Source organism: Oncorhynchus masou, chromosome 27, assembly GCF_036934945.1.
Source record: "Oncorhynchus masou masou isolate Uvic2021 chromosome 27, UVic_Omas_1.1, whole genome shotgun sequence".
Classification (NCBI taxonomy): Eukaryota; Metazoa; Chordata; class Actinopteri; order Salmoniformes; family Salmonidae; genus Oncorhynchus; species Oncorhynchus masou.
The window spans coordinates 40,967,821-40,989,220 of record NC_088238.1 but is presented as its reverse complement, the minus strand read 5'-3'; the positions used below and the strand labels follow the sequence as shown (position 1 = coordinate 40,989,220).

The 21,400-nt window shown below is 43.7% G+C and overlaps 1 protein-coding gene across 1 annotated transcript in view; it reads left to right on the top strand.

Annotated features, from left to right (window-relative positions):
* Window positions 1-5,902: 5,902 nt before the first annotated feature.
* The window catches only part of arhgef40 (Rho guanine nucleotide exchange factor (GEF) 40), a 37,440-nt gene continuing 21,942 nt past the window's right edge, over window positions 5,903-21,400 (top strand). Inside the window, 5 exon segments of the mRNA XM_064940249.1 lie at window positions 5,903-6,215; window positions 16,472-16,561; window positions 16,864-16,971; window positions 18,375-18,660; window positions 18,908-20,204. Coding sequence (XP_064796321.1) covers window positions 6,213-6,215; window positions 16,472-16,561; window positions 16,864-16,971; window positions 18,375-18,660; window positions 18,908-20,204 — 1,784 coding nt within the window. The 5' untranslated portion in view covers window positions 5,903-6,212.

The following is a 21,400-nucleotide window of genomic DNA, read 5'->3' as shown; positions in this document are numbered from 1 at the left end:
TTATGGGCCCACCAAGCCTTGGGGTTTTCATTTGTTTTTTCCATTAGGAACACCACAAACATTCAATTGTTTAGTCCACATGTTGTTGTTTAGTTGTCAGATGTTGTTGTTTAGTTGAGAAGGGCCAGTTAATGGATCGTAATTATTATGTTATTTCTGCTGCACAAAATGTTAAACATGGCAATGTGGTTCTCATGTTCTCAATAAAGGTGTATAATATTTCGTTGCATGTCATGATATATGATTTTTCTTTCAAACTGTTCAATTTCACCCCAAGCTCTGTTACAACTGACCGGGGAGGTGGGATAAATTGTAACATTTCATGCTGGTATAAAGGGATCGGGAGACAGGCACAGGAATGCGTAATAGGGTTTTTTATTTACCCAAATTCCCGCGTGCCATGTAAAGGCACGGGGACGAAGAACAAACAAACACTTATACAAGACACAGGGTTGAGACCCAAACAAAAGAGCAAGGAGTACCTCGAATAAATACACCGGGGCGAGACCCGTAATATACACTCACACAGTGATACCACATGGGACGACACCCGTAATCATCTGTGCAATACAAGCGGCACGAAAGCCAAAACAAAACAGCACAGGTACTCACACAACCAACGGACATTGGAACAATAATCAACAAGACAATAGTGAACAAAGGGCACACTTATACAATTACTAATCAGTAGAATATGGGGACCAGGTGTGCGTAATGACAGTTCAGTTCCTAGAGGCCGGTGACGTAGACCTCCGAAACTGGTGCACGGAATGAGCAACAGTACCGGAGGGAATCGTGACAGTATGAACTAAAAATTGTCAAAGACTACAACCACCCTAGTCATAGACTGTTCTCTCTGCTACTGCACAGCAAGCGGTTCTGAGGTGCCAAGTCTAGGTCCAAAAGGCCTCTTAACAGCTTCTGCCCCCGAGCCATAAGATTGCTGAACAATTAATCAAATGGCTACACGGACTATTTGCATTGACCCCCCCTCCCCCTTTTTTTTTACTCTGCTGCTACTCGCTGTTCATTATCTATGCATAGTCACTTTACCCTTTCCTACATGTACATATGACCTCAATTACCTCAATGAACCTGTATCCCCACACATTGACTTGGTACCCCCTCTATATAATCTCGCTATTGTTACTCTTTTAATTTTTTAACCTTAAGTTTATTTAGTAAATATTTTCTTAACTCTTATTTTTCTTAACTGCATTGTTGATTAAAGGCCTTGTAAGTAAACATTTTACGTTAAGGTCTACCTACACATGTTCTATTAGCGCATTGGACCAATAAGATTTGATTTGAACGTATCTGTTTGATTTATAGAGATAACACCTATACACATTTGTAGCAGACAGATGGGAGCTGTTTCTATCACATTTTGAATGTAGTAGCTCAAACAATTTTGGGGAAATTGACAAAAATGCAAAAAGTGTTACAACCATCCCCAGTCTCCCCTAGTACATACAATTTCCAGTAGCACACTAACTCATGCACTCACCTAATAATGATGATGACGGTGATTGCCTGTGTGCGCATCTTGGCAATATTCTATCTCAAGACGAGCTACTTTGGAAAAACAGTGCTGCTGTTTGCAAGTTGTTGGTTCTACAGACAGATTAGTCTACTCTTTTAAGCAGTAGGCATTTGCTTTCGAAACTGCACGTTTTTCCCGCTACTGTATATTAACAATTTGCAAAAGACCACAAACAGACAACCATAGAAATATCATCCATAGATGGCAGTACTCATTCAGGTCAGGACTGGCAGCCATTGCTAGTGTACAAATCAGTTTAATAGTCAAATTGCCAGGGTAAGAGGTTCCAAAACCCTTCTATGGAACACATGTCTATGGCCACAATGCAACAGGCTGTATATGGGGTGTGCATGCTGGCCAGCCTTCCTAATGGAGGGCAACCCGTAACTGCCAAAATAAAGGAAACACTTGAGTAGATGATGGATACAAATATGTCATGATGTGGTGTATTTTTCCTTGCATGGTTTAGGTCCCCTTGTAGAATCTATGCCAAGGCACATTGAAGATGTTCTGGCAACTCGTGGTGGCCAAACACCCTCTTAAAACATTATCTTGCTGTTTTCTTTATTTAGGCAGTTTATTTACTTGTGTTCAGATATAATACAAAGTTATTTTTTTAAGTGAATGATCCTCTGTGGCTAAATTATGTTCTCTGGTGTATTTTGAACATTGAGTGCAGACTCATGTGGTTGGATGAAAAATATATCACATATATTTTTTTTGGGGCTCTCGGGCCCCCTACGGGTTTGGGCCCGAACTCGGACTCACACAATTGACCAGTCAAATGTATTTATTACGCAGTTGTTATTTTTTATTTATCACAAGCAATAGACATTAGACCGGTGGAAGTCTGTCCATTGGTCTATAGAGTACAAATGTGAGATTTTTGGTTCCAACCACCGTGTCTTTGTGAGACGCAGAGTAGGTGAATGAATGATCTCTGCATGTGTAGTTCCCACCGCGAAGCATGGTGGAGGAGGTGTAATGGTGTTTTGCTGGTCACACTGTCTGTGATTTATTTAGAATTCAAGACACACCTGGCCACCACAGAATTCTGCAGTGAAATCCCTTCCCATCTGGTTTGCGCTTAGTGAGGGCGACCATCATTTGATTTTCAACAGGACAATGACCCAACACACCTACAGGCTGTGTAAGGGCAATTTGACCAAGAAGGGGAGTGATGGAGTGCTGCATCAGATGACCTGGCCTCCACAATCACCCGAACCTCAACCCAATTGAGATGATTTGGGATGAGTTGGACCTCAGAGCGAAGGGAAAGCAGCCAACAAGTGCTCAGCATATGGAGGAACTCCTTCAAGACTGTTGGAAAAGAATGCCAGGTGAAGCTGGTTGATAAATAAAATCCAAATAACTTCACAGATCTTCAACACTGTTGAAGGAAACACTGTATCCCATGGTTGTTCAATGAACCATAAACAATTAATGAACATGCACCTGTGGAATGGTCGTTAAGACACTAACAGCTTGCAGACGGTAGGCAATTAATGTCACAGTTATGAAAACGTAAGACACTAAAGAGGCCTTTCTACTGACTCTGAAAAACACCAAAAAGAAGGGTCCCGGCTCATCTGAGTGAACGTGCCTTAGGCATACTGCAAGGAGGCATGAGGATTGCAGATGTGGCCAGGGCAATAAATTGCAATGTCCGTACTGTGAGACCCCTAAGACAGCGCTACAGGGAGACAGGATGGACAGCTTATCGTCCTCGCTGTGGAAGACCACGTGTAACAACACCTGCACAGGATCGGTACATCTGAACATCACACCTGCGGGACAGGTACAGAATGACAACAACAACTGCCAGAGTTACACCAGCAACGCACAATCCCTCCATCAGTGCTCAGACTGTCCGCAATAGGCTGAGAGAGAATGGACTGAGGGCTTGTAGGCCTGTTGTAAGGCTGGTCCTCACCAGACATCACCGGCAACAACGTCGCCTATGGGCACAAACCCACCGTCACTGGACCAGATAGAACTGGCAAAAAGTGCTCTTCACTGACGAGTCGTGGTTTTGTCTCACCAGGGGTGATGGTTGGATTCGTGTCTATAATCGAAGGAATGAGCGCTACACCGAGGCCTGTACTCTGGAGCGGGATTGATTTGGAGGTGGAGGGTCCATCATGGTCTGGGGCGGTGTGTCTCAGCATCATCGGACTGAGCTTGTTGTCATTGCAGACAATCTCAACGCTGTGCGTTACAGGGAAGACATCCTCCTCCCTCATGTGGTACCCTTACTGCAGGCGCATCCTGACATGACCATCCAGCATGACAATGCCACCAGCCATACTGCTTGTTCTGTGTGTGATTTCCTGCAAGACAGGAATGTCAGTATTCTGCTATGGCCAGCGAAGAGCCCAGATCTCAATCCCATTGAGCACGGAAGTTTACATACACTGAGGTTGGAGTCATTAAAACTCGTTTTTCAACCACTCCACAAAATTCTTGTTAACAAACTATAGCTTTGGCAAGTCGGTTAGGACGTCTACTTTGTACATGACACAAGTCATTTTTCCAACAATTGTTTACAGACAGATTATTTCACTTATAATTTACTGTATCACAATTCCATTGAGTCAGAATTTTACAAACAGTAAGTTGACTGTGCCTTTAAACAGCTTGGAAAATTCCAGAAAAGTATTTTATGGCTTTAGAAGCTTCTGATAGGCTAATGTGTATGTATACTTCCAACTTCAACTGTATATATAATATATACTGTATATATTTCATAAAACATTTTTTTAAACGTTTTTTTGTAGTTTTTTTGCTACCTCTTGGTCCAGGGGCTTCAGCCCCAGTAATTAATCCCCCCTGCATTAATCCATTAATCCGGCACTGCATATTCCCATTCTCATTCTCATTCATTCATAACAACATTGTATTGTAAACCTTGTTTACAAAATAATCTGTTTTCAAAATAATTGATTTGGATGTTGAGGTATCAGCAAGTGGTGCAGTGCATTCGGAAAGTATTCAGACGCCTTTACTTTTCCCCCACATTTTGTTACATTACAGCCTTGTTCTAAAATGGATTATACTTTTTCTTCCTCATCAATATACACACCTTACCCGATAATGACAAAGCAAAAACTGTTATTTCGAATTTAAAAAAATATATTAAATAAAAAACGGAAATCTCATATTTACATAAGTATTCAGACCCTTTACTCAGTACTTTGTTGAAACACATTTGACAGCAATTATTGCCTTGAGTCTTCTTGGGTATGAAGCTACAAGCTTGGCACACCTGTATTTGGGGATTTTCTACCGTTCTTCTCTGCAGATCCTCTCAAGCTCTGTCAGGTTGGATGGGGAGCGTTGCTGTGCAGCTATTTTCAGGTCTCTCCAGAGATGATCGATCGGGTTCAAGTCCAGGCTCTGGCTGTGCCACTCAAGGACATTCAGAGACTTGTCCCGAAGCCGCTCCTGTGTTGTCTTGGCTGTGTGTTAGGGTCGTTATCCTGTTGGAAGTTTAACCTACGCCCCAGTCTGAGGTCCTGAGCGCTCTGGAGCAGGTTTATGTGAAGGAAATGTTTTTTTCCCCTCATCAATCTACAGACATTACCCCGCAATTACCCCATAATTACCCCATAATGACAAAGCAAAAAACATGTATTTTTGATTGTTTTATATTTATTAAATAAAAAACTGAAATCTCATATTTACTTCAGTATTCAGACCCTTTACTCAGTACTTTGTTAAAGCACCTTTGACAGTGATTAATAACCCATTCAGCACAAGAATACATTTTTGGCTGCTTGGCTATTAAACTCGGTTAACAAAAATCTCGCCTAATCGGTCATTACCTGGCCAATATGGGTTCGCTTTACACTAGGTCTACAGTGTAAGTATATCATCTATTCTAGATATTAAACATCATTTTGTATAAGGAATAAGAGGTACAATCCCTGTATGTAAGGACAACACGATTCTCTGTGAAATAAATACAAAACATCCTACCTGCGTGGTCTTAAAGTTTGGAACATTTACCATCTACGAGAACTTTGAATGCATGTTTTATGATAAAGTTTCAAAGTGTGCGTGTAATTCCTACGCCTATAAACCAAGAAATTGTAGGTTAATTTAACGAGCAAATATCAAATGCGCTAATCATGGTATAAAATTAGCATCAATAAACATAATGTAATTACATGTGGGTGGAGTGACAACGTTTGATTGTTTATTCATTTCTTTAACGCTGGAGGAAAAAATGGAAAGTTTGAGTGGAGCCCCGGCGGTTGAAAGTCAGACTGTAGCTCTCTTGTTAACTGTGTGAGGCGCACGGAGAGAGGGAGGAGAGGGAGGGGTGTGGGACCAACATTAGGAGACAGGGAGGGAAAAAAAATTGTACACGCTTGCCTTGCAGAATCGGAAATAACGGCAGAGGCGGAGATTGACGGGGAAGACCGTGCGACGCCAATCATATTGTTTTCTCTTGCATGTTGTCTGTGAAACAAAAGTTCTCAGTCACAACCGACAACACACTACCCGACCACGTTGCGGGACTACAACGGATTTAACGGACCATTGGAATAGGGGAATATTCTTGCGTGGAGACATTTATATAGTCTCTATAGCAGTGGATGGTTGGAGGAAGCGGGTCCAGGAAAGTCACAGACGACAATGTAGGCAGCCCAGCCGGAGTCATATCATGGTAAGTCCCTTCTGTTCTGCAGACTAGCCTAGGTATGTAGAAACAGGCGGCCATAATTTCCTGCCTGGCCTGCTTTTATACCCGAAACAACTATAATGGAAAATAATGCAGTTTTAACGAAATGATAAAACAAGTAAAATCATATACTATTTGATGTTATAGGCCTATAGACCATAGAGTAGTGGCTATAGGTTATTCTTGCTATTGTCCTAGACATAGCCTATCTATCAGTATAATCACGACTTTGTTAATGGAACGTTGCAGGCTAGTTTATAGGCCACTATGTAGTTTAGACATTGCAATAAAGAGTTTAACTTTAACTTGCCGCCTCTCTTTGCAGATATGTGCTCGTTTCCCCCTTAAACAAACATGGAAATTCCCAAACAGTAAACTAGCCTGTCGCGTTGAATTTAATGCGCCCTCCTCTTTGAATAGCCTGTCGACGTTCAGCATAGATGCAATATTCAGGTTTAGGAATTAAAATGTAGGTTTTTATCTCAGTGTGTAGGCTATTGCATACGCATTGACATGACGTTAAAGCTGCATGCTACATATTAGGGCTAAATGGTGATGGTAGGAAAGTCTTCTCCATGTTTTCATCACTATGTCTATTTCGAGACTGGATCATTGAGAAGGAGTGAGCAATGGAACAGTCACCGAGACCTCTCTGTATAACAATACCACCACTGTTCTTCTTTGACACCCAGACTTCAATTGTTACCACTATTTTTGACAGACTGACAGAGACAGGGCGAGACAGAGAGGGTGGGGTGGGGTGGGGGGGTGGAGTGGAGTGGAGTGGAGACAGACAGACAGACAGACAGACATAGAGAGAGATAAACAGGCTCACAAGAGAGAGAGGAACAGAGAGGGAGAGCGAGATGGACAGAATTAGCTCTTTTACGGTTTCTCCTGCTGTGGACTGGGTGGAGCCGCCTGGCAACTGTGAGACAGAGACAGACAGAAAGAGTGAGTGAGAGAGGAGAGAACGAGAGAGAGAGAGGGAGAAAGAGAGAGGGGAAGGGGGTGGGGACTTTTAAGAGAACTTGGAGAGTAGCGACAGTGGTTTGGGTGATGACGCATTTTCCACATTGGACCTGAAATAAAGAAAGAGAGGGAGTGAGAAAGAACGAACAAGGGATGGAGGGAATGCAGGGGAGTGAGAACATGAGTAGAGGGATTTTATTTCTCTGTTTATGAAGAGGCAGAGTTTGGAGGTGAGATGGAGAGGGGGATGGAAACACCACTTGCGCCACTAAACCTCAACTTGATCTATTTCTCTCTCTTTTTCTGTCATTCTTCTTTCTCTCTTTCTCTTTCTGTCTTTCTCTCTCACACACATGCACACGTGCAAAATCGCATGTCATATTACATGCAAACGTGACACTGATGCAAGCATACAAATACACACACACACACTCACACACACATGCAACTGATGCAAGTGTACACACACACACACACACACACACACACACACACACTCACAAACACACACACACACTGAGAGTAATTCTCAGTGCCAGGCGGCATTCCATTGCCTTGTCTTTAGTTATTTTGAAACACTTAGGGGACATGCCAGGCTGACCAATCAAGGCAAGGGGGAAAATCACAAGACAAACTGTGGTGAAAGGCTGAGATGAGGCAAAGACAGGGATGAGGAGGAGAGGTGACAGAATGAGAATGATTATTGAGACGGAGACGCGAATCCAACATATCAATGATTCATTTGTAGACAAACTGGAATGAAAGCCGGACTAAGTCGGTGGCGCGAAAGACGCATCTCCTTCAAATGTTGACATTTAGTTATATTGACAACCAAACACAATTCAATAGCACTTTTGCAGTGCAGTAAATAGCCTATTAACTATTAACAAATTATATGTGCGATTAACATCTCCAACTAAACCCAAAATAAAAATGAAAGAATAGGATTAAGCCAGTGGCTCAGATGAATCCACCCAAGCCTTAGATATCCTGTAAATGTCGATATTCAAAATGACTTTTGTAATTCCGTAAGTAAATAGCCTAAAGTTAAGGCTATCTCACAAACTATATAACAGTATTTATTCAACCTTAAAATGAGTAACACATCCATGGCCACATTCGGACATTAGCCTACTGTAACTATAAATGTATTCTTATGTGATCATAGAAAGCGTTCCTGTTCAAGATAACATGCAAATGAGGTAGGTCTGTGGAGATGTTCATAATTGCTATCATCGTCTGTGCAGAATCTCGAACTGAATTGATCATTTGCACTATGTACTTTTAATGTAATCTCAACTGCAATCCAGGTCATTTGGTTGTGCTATGAGATGAAGCACAGTGATAACACATTAAGTTGGTGTGTTAAATCAAAATATCTGACATAGGTTTTTTTCACTGGAATGTGGCTGTGCTTTCAAATGGTTGAAAGGATAGTGATAAAACACTGTGAATCCCGCAAACGTCTTGCTGTCTTTTTGAGTGGGTGAATGAAGGTTGTAATCGCGTTTGCAAATGTCTCAAACAAATATTACCCAGATTTCCTCGTTGAAATGGCGTGGTGTGCCCAGTGGGTTTCCCTCTCATGGTTTTTGTTATTTAGGGGGATTCGGGAGAGGAAATCAGTATCTTTATAGACTGCCTTCCATCTCACTCTCACTCCCTCCCTTTTCTATCTCCCTCGCTTCATCCCTCTCGCTCTCTACATCTGGTTCATATCACTATTGTTTCCCATCGATCTCTCCAAGTAGTTTAGCCTCCTCCTTCTCTCTCTCTCTTAGCCCCAATCTCTCTCTCTCTCTCTCTCTCTCTCCCTCTCTCGCTTTGTCTCTCCACCTCTGACTTTTCCTCTGCACTCTTTTATCTCCCCCTCTCTCCCTTTTCTCTTTCTCTGCCAAGCATCTGTTTGGAGGGCTCCTCTAGCCTGTCTTCCGTTCCAGGGCTGTGTGCTGCATGCAGGAGAGAAAGGCAGGAAGTCTGACGGAAGAATGACATACCCGTGCCCTGACCATGCAGAGGCCTCCAGAATAATCACTACAGACACACACACACACACACACACACACACACACACACACACACACACACACACACGTATGCACAGTGTTGTGAAAAAGTATTTTTTTCTTTATTTTTGCATATTTTGGACACTGAATGTTTGTATATCTTCACCCAAGACCTAATATTAGATAAAGGGAACCTGAGTGAAGAAATAACACAACATTTGGATCATTATTTTAATTATGTTATAAACAAAGTTACGCAACACCCAATACCCCTGCGTGAAAAACTAATTTCCCCCTTACACTCAATAGCTAGAGTGGCATCTCTAGCTGCACTGTCTGCGACCAAACACTTCCTGTTGTTGTTGATCATTTCAGGTACTGCCACAACATTTCAATCGGGTATAGGTCTGGGCTTTGACTTACTGGTGTGTTTCGGATCAGTGTCTAGCTGCATGATCCAGCTGTGCTTTCGCTTCTGCTCACGGATGGGTTGCCTGAATGCATGGTTCCTTCAATGATGGCAAGTCGTCCAGGTTCTGAGGCTCGCCTAGCACTGCATTCCACAGTAAGAGCCTCATACCAACGGTCAAGCATGGTGGTGGTAGAGTGATGGTTTGCTGCCTCAGGACCTGGACGACTTGACGTCATTGAGGGAACCATGAATGCTGCTCGGTATCAGTTGGTTCTGAAGGAGAATGTCAGGGCCATCCGTCCGTGAGCTGAAGCACACCTGAGTCATGCATTTCTCCACAGCGATGTGAGTGAATGATCAACAACTACAGGAAGTGTTTTGTTGCGTTCATTGCAGCTAAAAGAGGCACAACCAGTTATTGAGTATAAGGAGGCAATTACTTTTTCACACAGGGGCATTGGGTGTTGCATAACCTTGTTAATAAAATACAAATAATTATCAAAATGTTGTGTTATTTCTTCACTCAGGTTCCCTTTATCTAATAATAGGTTTTGGGTGAAGATATACAAACATTCAGTGTAAAAAGATATGCAAAAATAGACAAAAACAGAAAGGGGGAAGTATGTTTTTCACAGCACATTATGCACACAGTCACACACACATACAAACACACACATGGACACACATATGCATGTATACAGACACACACACACACACACACACACACCCTTGTACGCACACACACACACACACACACACACCCTTGTACGCACACACACACACACACACACATTCACACCCTTGTACGCACACACACATTCACACCCTTGTACGCACACACACACACACACACACACACACACACACACACACACACACACACACACACACACACACACACACACACACACACACACACACACACACACACACACACACACACACACACACAGTACAGTACTACCTAAGTTGCTAACCTGCCCTGGAGAACCAAAGCACAGACCGGACAAAACACATCCAGCCACTTAGTTAAGATGGAAAGCCTCACTCGGAGGGAACTATTTCCTTCTACATTTTACATTTACCCATAGAGTTCTGGTCAAAAGTGGTGCACTCTATGGATAATAGTTTACCATTTGGGATGCAAGCAGAGACTCTGTTTCAGAGGAATGAGGGCATTAGTGCTGTACTTTGTATACCCTTTATTTTACTACAGGAAGTCACATAGCGATAAAGAATACATTTCCCAAGGTAAATCTAGGCCCGAAATAGGTTCACGTAACCAGAAACGTTTCAATAGGACGTGGCAATAGCATTAAACGTTACACATATGCGCACTAACATTAAACTGTACAGAGTATACATGTTCTGCTGTTGAGTCTGTGGAATGGATATTCATGTCATTCGGAAACCATAGTAAACAGTAGGCCTGCACTCTGCAATCTGTTGTACTGTAACTTGATAATGATCCATTTCTTTCTTTTGAAATATATATCGTAGATCAAAACATTGAATGTTGGATGTACATGAAACACTAGTAGGCTATACATCCGTCTGTTTTTGGTAGGGTTAGGGTTAATAATAACTTCATGAGGCTGTTTTCATACATAGTAGTGCTCAAAACATTGCGATGAGAGAAATATGGCGAGGCCGAGAGCTTAGAGCAGCGGTACCATGCAGAAGGACAGTGTTGCATCTAGAGGGAGTTGGTGAAGAAAGATGATTTGGCTTTAAAATAAAAAATGCACATACAGTTACATGGACTCATTCTGTGTGAAATAATAGGAGTTGACAGCATTTGTTTGATGACTACCGTTTCCTCTGTCCCCAGTACATACAACATCTGTATAAGTCCCTCAGTCAAGTATTGCATTTCAAGCACAGATTCAACTACAAAGACCAGGGAGCTTTTTTTGAAAGCCTCATAAAGAAGGGAAGTGATAGATGGGTAACGATAATGAATCAGACATTGAATATCTCTTTAAGCATGGTCAAGTTGAGAATTATGCTGAGGGATTTTTTCCCCGGATGAAACTCAACGGGATGGAGCTAAGCACAGGTTATGTCCTAGAGGAAGACCTGCTTCAGTCTGCTTTACACCAGACACTGGGAGAGGAATTCACCTTTCAGCTGGACAATAACCTACAACACAAGGCCAAAGCGGGAGTTGCTTACCAAGAAGACAGTGAATGTTCCTGAGTGGCCAAGTTACAGTTTTGACTTAAATGTTCTTGAAAATCGATGCCAAGAAGTAAAAATAGATGTCTAGACATGTTTCCCAACACTTTGACAGAACTTGAAGAATTTTAAAAAGAATAATGGGCAAATATTAATGGGCGAATATTTCACAATCCAGGTGGGCAAAGCTTTTAGAGACTTACCTAAGACGATTCACAGCTGCAATCGCTGCCAAAGGTGTCTCTAACATGCACTGACTCAGGGGGCGAATACTTATCCAGTCGAAGTATATTAGTGTTTCCATTTATCTTTAAAAAATGTTAGAATTGTTCTTCCACTTTGACATAACAGAGTATTTTGTGTAGATTGTTGATAGAAAATGACAAGTAAATCCCTTTTAATCCTACTTTGTTAACACAATAAAATGGGAAGAAGTCCAAGGGGGTGAATACTTACTGTGTGATACTACTGCTCATTCAGCGATCCACCTTCACAGTGTGGAGTATGCCGATATTATGCAGATTATGCAGAGTGTGGAGTAAGTATGCAGATATTATGCAGATTATGCAGAGCGTGGAGTAAGTATGCAGATTATTCAGAACGTGGAGTAAGTATACAGATATTATGCATATTATGCTGCGCGTGGAGTAAGTATGCAGATGTTATGCAGATTATGCAGAGTGTGGAGTAAGTATGCAGATTGTGCAGAGCATGGAGTAAGTATGCAGATATTTGGAATATGTAGCTAGAATGTACCGTATCTAAACTGGGACTGGCATTATTTGAATTGGGAGCTTACACTTATTTGAAGTGCACTTCTCAGGAGTAGTCAGCAGTCGGTCGTAGACTCTGTACCCTTTTACAGCATTTATCTCTACTCAGAGCGCAACTGATTAGTGACTGATTTAACCTGGTCCCAGATCTGTTTGTACTGTCTTGCCAAGGCAATATTACAGCAAATGTCATGCAAAACAGCTCAAACAGATCTGGGACCAGGCTAGTGTTGATATATAATCAATCTTCAACCAATTACTCCTATAGACTCCCCAAGGTCATATTACAGATGATGCATGAACTCTTGTTAGAGTAATCAATGGTTGGAATCACCTACAGTAAATAATTTGGCTCTGCAGCTTGAATAGTTAATTAGGGCTGTTGATCTTATTAAGTCCTGACCTGGGCTAAGTAGAATCATTCATGCCACTGACCCTGAACAACATCTGCTGACCTCTTAGTTAGATTCATTTCAAGTGTAGAAAAAAGTTATTTTGTGTAAAACAGTTCATACTCCTAGCTCTGTGCTCTAGCTCTGTTCTCTCTCTATAGCTCTCTTTCTTATTCTGGTTTTCATCCTCTCTCTCTCTCTCTCTCTCTCTCTCTCTCTCTCTCTTCCTCTCTGTATCCCCTCTCTCTCTCTCTCTCTCCTGCTTTCTCGCTATCTCTCCCTCTCTTTCTCTCTCTCTCTGCCTCTCATTTGACTGTTAGTCCACTTCCAATTCTTTTGGCCACATTCTTTCACAGTTTGTTTTTCTTTCGCCTCCTCCATCCCCCCTTTTTTCAATCTTTCCCCCCTCTCTCTCCCAGAAACCCCCTCCCGGCCCTCTCTCCCCAGCCGTCCTTTTCTTTTTCCGCACACTTGTTTTACCATTCCTCCTTTCTTTTTCTCTTTCTTTACCCATCAAAATAAGTATTTTCTAGAAGCTCAGCACAATATGCTTTCTGTGAGGGGGATCTCACCATAATTATTGTCAGATGACTGAGAGATTATGAGAGAGGGAGAAAGAAAGTAGGAGAGAGGAATTGGGAGAGTTTGGAGAAAGGAGGGAAAATGATGAAAGAAGAGTGGTAGAAGAGGAAACATGGAGAGAGGGAGGTAGGAAGAGAGAAAAAAAGGTTATGGGTCACCATGCCAACAGTCCTGTATAAAAATAAACAGTGTGCTGCTAGCTCTCTACTCTGTCACCCTCCACCTCTCTGGCAGACCTATCGTGTGTGTGTGTGTGTGCATGTGCCTCTGTGTGCATGTGCGTGGATGAGTGTGCGAGTGCGTGTGTGTGTGTGCATGTGCCCGTACGAGTGCGTGTGTGTGTGTGTGTGTGAGAGAGAGAGAATGAGCAAGACTGAGTTAGTGAATAGGAGTGGGAGCCCAATCTGTGCACTATATACAGTACTAGTCAAAAGTTTGGACACACCTACTCATTCAAGGGTTTTTCTTTATTTGTACTATTTTTGACATTGTAAAATAATAATGAAGACATCAAAACTATTAAATAACACATGGAATCATGTAGTAACCAAAAAACTGTTAAACAAATCAAAATATATTTAATATTTTAGATTCTTCAAAGTAGCCACCCTCACACTCTTGGCATTCTCTCAACCAGTTTCACCTGGAATGCTTTTCCAACAGTCTTGAAGGAGTGCCCACATATGCTGAGCACTTGTTGACTGCTTTTCTTTCACTCTGCGGTCCGACCCATCCCAACCCATCTCAATTGGGTTGAGGTCGGGTGATTGTGGACGCCAGGTCATCTGATGCAGCACTCCATCACTCTCCTTCTTGGTCAAATAGCCCTTACACAGCCTGGAGGTGTGTTGGGTCATTGTCTTGTTGAAAAACAAATGCCGTGATAGCCATGCTGGTTAAGTGTCATCCGTTCACCTACTCTGCGTCTCACAAAGACACGGCGGTTGGAACTAAAAATCTCACATTTGGACTCTGCAGACCAAAGGACAGATTTCCACCAGTCTAATGTCCATTGCTCATGTTTCTTGGCCCAAGCAAGTCTCTTCTTATTATTGGTGTCCTTTAGTAGTGGTTTCTTTGCAGAAAATCGACCATGAAGGCCTGATTCACGCAGTCTCCTCTGAACAGTTGATGTTGAGATGTGTCTGTTCTTTGAACTCTTTTGAAGCATTTATTTGGACTGCAATTTCTGAGTCTGGTAACTCTAATGAACTTATCCTCTGCAGCAGAGGTAACTCCTTTCCTGTGGCAGTCTGAATGAGAGCCAGATTCATCATAGCGCTTGATGTTTTTTGCGACTGCACTTGAAGATACTTTCAAAGTTCTTGAAATTTTCCTGATTGACTGACCTTCATGTCTTAAAACTTATTTGGGACACGGGGCAGTATTTATCACGTCCGGATGAAAAGCCTGCCCAGAGTAAACTGCCTGCTACTAAGGCCCGGAAAATAGGATATGCATAATATTAGTAGATTTGGATAGAAAACACTCTGAAGTTTCTAAAACTGTTTGAATGATGTCTGTGACTATAACAGAACTCATATGGCAGGCGAAAACCTTTGAAAAATCCAACCAGGAAGTGGGAAATATGAAGTTTGTAGTTTTTCAAGTGATTGCCTATCCAATATGAAGTGTAAATAGGGTCATATTGCACTTCCTAAGGCTTCCACTAGATGTCAACAGTCTTTAGAACGTTGTTTCAGGCTTCTATTGTGAAAGGAAAGCGAATAAGAGCTGTTTGAACCAGGGGTCTGGCAGAAAGCCGTGAGCACGAGCTCCGTTCCCTTTCATTTCTAAAGACAAAGGAATTGTCCGGTTGGAATATTATTGAAGATTTATGATAAAAACATCCTAAAGATTGATTATATACATCGTTTGACATGTTTCTACGAACTGTAATGGAACTTTTTTTAAACTTTTCGTCTGAACTTGGTGCCCACGATTGGTGAACCTAGCGCGCGAACAAAAAGGAGGTATTTGGACATAAAGATTAACTTTATCGAACAAATCAAACATTTATTGTGGAACTGGGATTCCTGGGAGTGCATTCCGATTTTTATTTGTATTTATTTCACCTTTATTTAAAGTAATGATGGACTGTCATTTCTCTTTGCCTATTTTAGCTGCTCTTGCTATGATATGAACTTTTAACAAGGCACACCTGTTAATTGAAACGCATTCCAGGTGACTACCTCATGAAGCTGGTTAAGAGAATGCCACGAGTGTGCAAACTTCAAGGCAAAGGGTGGCTACTTTGAAGAATCTCAAATATAAAATATGTTTTGATTTGTTTAACTCTTTTTTTTGGTTACTACATGATTCCATGTGTGTTATTTCATTGTTTTCATGTCTTCACTATCATTCTTCAATGTAGAAAATAGTAAAAATAAAGAAAAACCCTGGGATGAGTAGGTGTGTCCAAACTTTTGACTGGTACTGTAATACACTATAGGGAATATATAGGGAATGTATAGTGCAATATAGGGAATATATACTACACTATAGGGAATATATAGTACACTATAGAGAATATATAGTACACTATAGGGAATATATAGTACACTCTAGGGAATATATGGTACACTATAGGGAATATATAGGGAAGAGGGTGCCATTTGGGGCTCAGCTCTAGCGTTCACTGGAACTCCAGGAATTGTTTGACACTCCCCAGACCATGCAACAGGAAGTTGTGTGTGTGTGTGTGTATGTTTTTTGTGAGTGTGTTTGTGTGTGCACGTTTGTGAGTGGGACAAGCCAGCTGTTTAACACAAACACAGACATAGCAGCAGCCTTTCAATGTCCGGTTATGGATTAACTCTCTCTCTCTCTCTCTCTCTCTCTCTCTCTCTCTCTCTCTCTCTCTCTCTCTCTCTCTCTCTCTCTCTCTCTCTCTCTCTCTCTCTCTCTCTCTCTCTCTCTCTCTCAGGGCTCAGAGGCAGTGGAAGATTGTGTGCAGGGGGCTCTCTCGTCCCTCTACCCCCCCTTCGAGAGCACAGCCCCGCCTCTCCTCTCTCAGGTAAACACGCACGCACACACACACACGCACACACACACACACACACACACACACACACACACAAACACACACACAGATGTTTACATGTTTGCTTATACATGTGTGCTTACATGTGTGTGTGTGTGTGTGTGTGTGTGTGTGTGTGTGTGTGTGTGTGTGTGTGTGTGTGTGTGTGTGTGTGTGTGTGTGTGTGTGTGTGTGTGTGTGTGTGTGTGTGTGTGTGTGTGTGTGTGTGTGTGTGTGTGTGCGTGTGTGCGTGTGTGTGTGTGTGTGTGTGTGTGTGTGTTTGCCTATCTGTGCAGGTTTTCTCTGTGTTAGAGTCGACTTATCAGCATGACAGTCTGAGGTACCTGCTGGATTACTTCATCCCAGCAAAACACCTTCTTCACAAACTACAGCAGCATGCCTGTGTGAGTACACACACACACACACACACACAAGCAAGCAAGCTCACGCGCCACTCCCAACAACGTAACAACATATACTGTATTTGTAAACATGTAAACATACACACACATGCATGCCTGCACATTGTCACCCACTTTAGTCTCCGTAACTCCCTCTCTCACAAATGCACAAATAAACAGACCTGGACACATTCTTTCTTTCACACACACATTGGGGAACATTCTCCCACATTGTGATTTTCACACACGCACTCAAAGTGGTCTCTGTTTTCATTGTCGCTCGGTGAAGCAGCCTGGGACGGGAGTAGGAGCATGAGTCATGGTAATAATTCTTTCCATATGTGACTGCTGTGCACTGGGAGAGAGGGAGGAGAAGAGGGAGGGGGAGGAGAAAGAGAGAGAGAGATGGGGGTTGGGAGCCGGCCCAGGGTGTGGGGGAGTGAGGGAGAGAATGGACAGGGGGCAGTCATTTCACTGTGGGAAAGTGTGTGTGCGAGTTGCCGACTAGAGAGAACTGATTGAGAAATGGGGGGGAAGGAGAGTGGGGCAGAACACTGGGGTACATTGAAGGAGAAAGAGGAGGAGAGAGTGTGTGTGGGTGATGGGGGGTAGATAGAGAGACAGAAAAACATGAGTGAGGGATTGATACTCAAAACAGAGGAATGCAGAAGTTATGTTATATGTGGGGGTTGGGGAGATGTGGGGGTCTATGTTGAGAATAAGAGTTTCCAATGTCAATGAACAGAATAGGACAGAACGGGAGAGAGTAAGAAATAGAGTGAGAGAGAGAGAGAGAGAGAGAGTGAGAGAGATGCAGAAAGAGGGGGCAGCAGGGCCAGGAATATAATTTGATAATGGTCTCGTGAGTCGGGGAACATTGGATGAATCGAAGCAGAGGGGGGAGGGAGAGGGCACATGTCATTGGCTAATTGGGGAATGAGAACAGCCAAGGGATTCTAACAGAGTTTAGTCCTCACTGCATGACACACACAGAGGAAGAGAAGGAAGAGCAGAGAATAAGGTAGGTAGGTAGGTAGGTACAGAATAGATTTACATCTGTTGTGGTGCAGTTTATGGGGTATTGACACTCTCGTGGGAGGCAGTGCTGGTTTCTTTAGGTATTTCATAGTAGTTCTTTGGCTCTCTCTCAGAATCTCTGTGATGTGACTCGTCTCTGACTCTCTCATGCCTGTTTGACTGTGACTCTGTTTTGCTCTGTTCCTGACTCGGTCTTGGTTGCTGGTCAGTGTCCGCCCTTTTTTAATTCTCATTCCAGATATTCTGACTATACATCAATATTTTACTGACTCATTCTCTCTCTCTCTCTCTCTCTCTCTCTCTCTCTCTCTCTCTCTCTCTCTCTCTCTCTCTCTCTCTCTCTCTCTCTCTCTCTCTCTCTCTTCCAGTCTCAGTATCTGGGTTGTCTGTTCCTCCACTCCGGTTGGCCCCTCTGCCTCGGAGAGAAGGTTGTGGTCCAGCTCTCTACTCTGGACTGGAGGCTGCTGCGCAGTACTGACTTCTACTTGCAGGTGGTTCCCTTCTCCACACGCTGCCCCCGCCTGGCCCTCAAATGTTTGGCCCCCGGGGGCCGCAACGTCCAAGAGGTCCTGGTGCCCGAGTCACAGCACCCCCTGGTGTTCACTACAGAGTGGCTGCACAGTGTCAACAAGGAGAGGGGCTACAAAAGAGAAGGTGAAAGATGCAGGGAAGGAAGGGAGGGAGGAAACAAGGGAGTGTGGGAAAGGAGAAAGGGGTTGATGTAAGAGAGTGCATGAATTTCTCTGTCTGTCCCTTTCCTCTCTCTCCATCCTTCCCTCTCCCCCTCTCTTCCCCCACCCTCTCTCCGGCGCTCCCTTTCTCTCACTCCTTTCTCCTAACTTTCCCCTATTTCTCCTTCCCTCCTCCCTTCCTCTCATTCCTCGCTCTCTCTCTTTCTCAGGAGGTGGAGGGTTAGATACGTGTCTGGTCAGTACGTGTGACGGGGTGGTCCGCCTACCGTGGGAGGAGGTGGTCTACCCCAAGTTCATCCATAACCCATCGGACGACCTGACTACCATGGCTGACCACCCAACCTCCGTCTCCGACCACACCACCGACACCCCGGTGGTGGGCCTCGGCCTGGGTGGCTGGGGGGGCTCCTCCTCTGGAGAACCAGACTCCTGTTCCTGGGACGAAGAAGACGATGACCTACCTCCAGACAGTGTAGATGCAGAGGCCGTTCTACCCCGCCGACGGTGCAGCGAGGACGGGTTAGGGAGGACGACGAGGCATCACCAAATGGCTGGTGATGGGGACTACGTGGAACTCCTGGAGCCCAGGGGGGGTCCGGACGGCGGCGCAGACCCCAGGCAGAGGTACCTGGAGATGCATGGGATCTGTAAGACCAAGACCCTGCCGCTGTGTAGGAGGAGCAAGGCTATCAAGCTCCGCAGAGGGAAGGCCTGGGGGTACGGGCGACTGGACGCAGCCGGGGGCAGTAGGGGCGTTCTGGGGGGTAAGAGGGACTCTGTGACCCACCGGGGGGACTGGTTACCCCCCCGCCCCCTGCCTAGAGTTATCGATGTAGGCCGAGCGAGACGGTCTGAGTCGTACCCCTCCTCGCTTCAGAACTCTGACGAAGGGGAGAAACAGGCCCTCGGAAAAGACCCAGAAGGCCTAGGAAGCCAGGGGCTGTATTTTGATGGTCCGTCCAAGGAGAGGAGGCCTGGGGTGGGCAGGGAGAGGGAGGGCAGTGGGTGTAACGTTACACAACCATGCAGGGACAGCCATGGAAGTAACAGTTTGGTAGCGACCGAGACAAAAAATCCCAAAGCAGCGCACGTTGTAGAGGGCCAATCGGATCAAAGCTCTCGCTCTGAATCTGTGTTTGAGGATGTTGATAAGTCACTGAGTGGAGACAGCGACACCATGCCCACTACAGACACACGAGGAAGTGGGGAGAATGCGGCGAGGCCATTGATTGATATTCCAGGAAATGGGGAGAATGTGGACAGCCCGTTAGCAGATGGATCTGAAACCCAGAAAGGAAGACATTCCACTAGTGACTCTTGTGTACCAGACAAAACAGCAGACTCGACAGAACACAGAGGGACGGAACGTTCTCTCTCTCGACCCGGTACTGACGCTGACCCAAAGGGAGCAACAACTCCAGAAGAGAGGGCTGAAGGAAAGACGGAGGAGATAGGAGTGTGTCCTCGAGGAAAGGAAGTGAAAACGGGAGGATTCAGGGCACCCAGGTAACTTCATAACTTCTTATAAAGATGCTTAATTTGTAACTTGGGGAGGTGTCGGAACCAAAAGTGAGCCGAGAGGGGGGTAACCTGGGGTGCTCTGAGATACTGTAACACTTGAAAAAAAGATCACCTTTATACTAAAGCAATAATAAAGCATCGCATGCGTTATCGTTGCTTTTGCGTGCTGGCATAGAGCAGTAGAGTAGAGGCGCTTGCAGAAGTTGCAGACGCGGGAAAATGTGGACCATTTTAGATGACTGGCGACATTATCAGAATCTTTTTTTAAATACCTCACAAACGATCAAAATGGCAGGCTACTTTGACACTCACAAACTGAGAATCTGAGATCATTTAAAAATGACCCTGTCTTCAATCCATCAATAGTCCAGGCCTAGGTGTGTGGATCAACATATTGTGCAATATGAGGAGGAAATGATAGTCCTAAAAAAGTTTCCCAGTTTCACTGACTCAACCACTGATACGCAGCTCACTGACCTGCATGTTTTACTTTATAAAACAAAGCTGTTCGCTCAACAGCTCTATTTGGAAATGAATAACACATTTTGTACCCTACAGACCAGTGGCCATCAGTGTCATTTAATATTTATTATTTTATTTGTATGGCCTTATTTCTATCACAGCATATTGGATGACTGTCATTCATATTCCATTCACCCAGTTCAATGTAACATCGAGAGGTTTAGCCTACTACATTTCCTATACCTATCATGATGTTGCTACAACCTAAGCTTACGAATGAAAGTTTACGACATAGGTCGAAAGAACAATGTGAGTGATCAAGGTGACAGATACTGTCTTGTACACTCTTGCCTGCATCTAGCTGATCTAGGGCGTAATCATTAGTCCAGTTGCAAACGTTTTTATTGGACAAATTCAGTTATGTTTATCCCGTTTCATTCAGTTTGCTTCCATTTGAGAAACATTTTTCAACAGAATCGGCGGAATGAATACACCTCTGATCACACACAAACACAGTTCCCTTTCATAGCAGCCACATACAAACATCATGATCACTTTGCTTGTTGTATAATTCCTTCCCGCATCTACGCACTCTCCTCCTCTCACCTTTTCCCTTCACTTGTGGACTTCAGTGCACAATACAACAGCTGTCTATGACCAGGCGAAAACCTTTTCCAAGTTTCGTATCATAACCGCAATCTGCTACACACAGCCTACAG